Genomic DNA, 1,040 nt, shown 5'->3' with positions numbered 1-1,040 from the left:
TATATATATATTTATATATATAATTAGTGTATAGAACGAAAAATCCCCGAGCATTGGGTGAATTTAACAGGGGCGCTGAGTGTATTATATTCTGTAGTTATTGAATGATTTACTTGTCCATGGTGCTTGTTTATGAGTGTGAAGTTGGGTTCACTAAGAGCGTCATACTACAGTATATTTACGCTCTCTTTACAGGATGTTGTATAAGGCTAATAGTCGTATAGCCAGATAGTATACAGCTGTAAGATACATATAGCTTCCGCTATCCACCACACCACACAGGGCAAACGTTCAGGGCAACACCACCCGCCCTCAGGATAATGGGGGCAGTCTACTGGCAACTACCTTACGAGCCACCCATCACCACGCCGGGGTGGTTAAACTTGGTTTTTCCTTCAGGCAAGACCATCGCGTGCTGTACCACGGCACAGGGCACAGCGACGCATTTCACACACTCTGTGCGTTTGTGGACATACAGCGCATGCACGCACGGCTTGGGCTTTGTGCACGGGACGAAACGTATTGTTCCGCTGTAGACCAGGCTGAGGACGAGGACGAGAAAGAGGAAAACTGGGATTGTGGTTTCAACAAAAACCAGGTTTGTGATGAAAAACTTCCAGGATCTGGAATCGGAGTTGCAGAATCACGTGCAGAGATGACGTACTTGCCTCTGAGCGCGAGATTGGATGAGAAAATCGGGTCGAAGATATTGGGACCGAAAATAGACAAGAAGATTAGAGGGAAACTATTAGGATTACAAGCCGTGACGCGAGATGTGCTGGGATGTCATCTTTCCAAAGCACAACAGTGCAGTGAGTGGTGAGCACGCGCGTTAAAATGGGGTCTGTACCTGTACCTGTGTTGATGTAGAATGTGGTGAATATATAGCTATGTATATATGTGTATATAGACTATTGTAGCTATTTGTGTAATGAGCAACGAACGAGTTCTGCGTATGTCCTTCACGCCGCGATGTTGGTTTATGGTATAGGTATATATTATATACTTGGGTGACGTTGCCATCGACTGATATATATATA

General features: G+C 44.7%; 1 protein-coding gene across 1 annotated transcript; it reads left to right on the top strand.

Moving 5' to 3' along the window:
* Positions 1–282: 282 nt before the first annotated feature.
* On the top strand, positions 283–819 carry SARC_17079 (hypothetical protein; the record flags this gene model as incomplete). The annotated part of the gene is made up of 1 exon (XM_014288822.1): positions 283–819. A coding segment is annotated over one exon (537 nt), but the record flags the coding sequence as incomplete, so codon positions are not given.
* Between the last annotated feature and the right edge of the window lie 221 nt (positions 820–1,040).

Source organism: Sphaeroforma arctica (assembly GCF_001186125.1).
Source record: "Sphaeroforma arctica JP610 unplaced genomic scaffold supercont1.9677, whole genome shotgun sequence".
In the NCBI taxonomy this organism is placed as follows: Eukaryota; class Ichthyosporea; order Ichthyophonida; genus Sphaeroforma; species Sphaeroforma arctica.
Note: the sequence above shows the minus strand (reverse complement) of the source record. Positions and strands in the feature narration are given on the sequence as shown.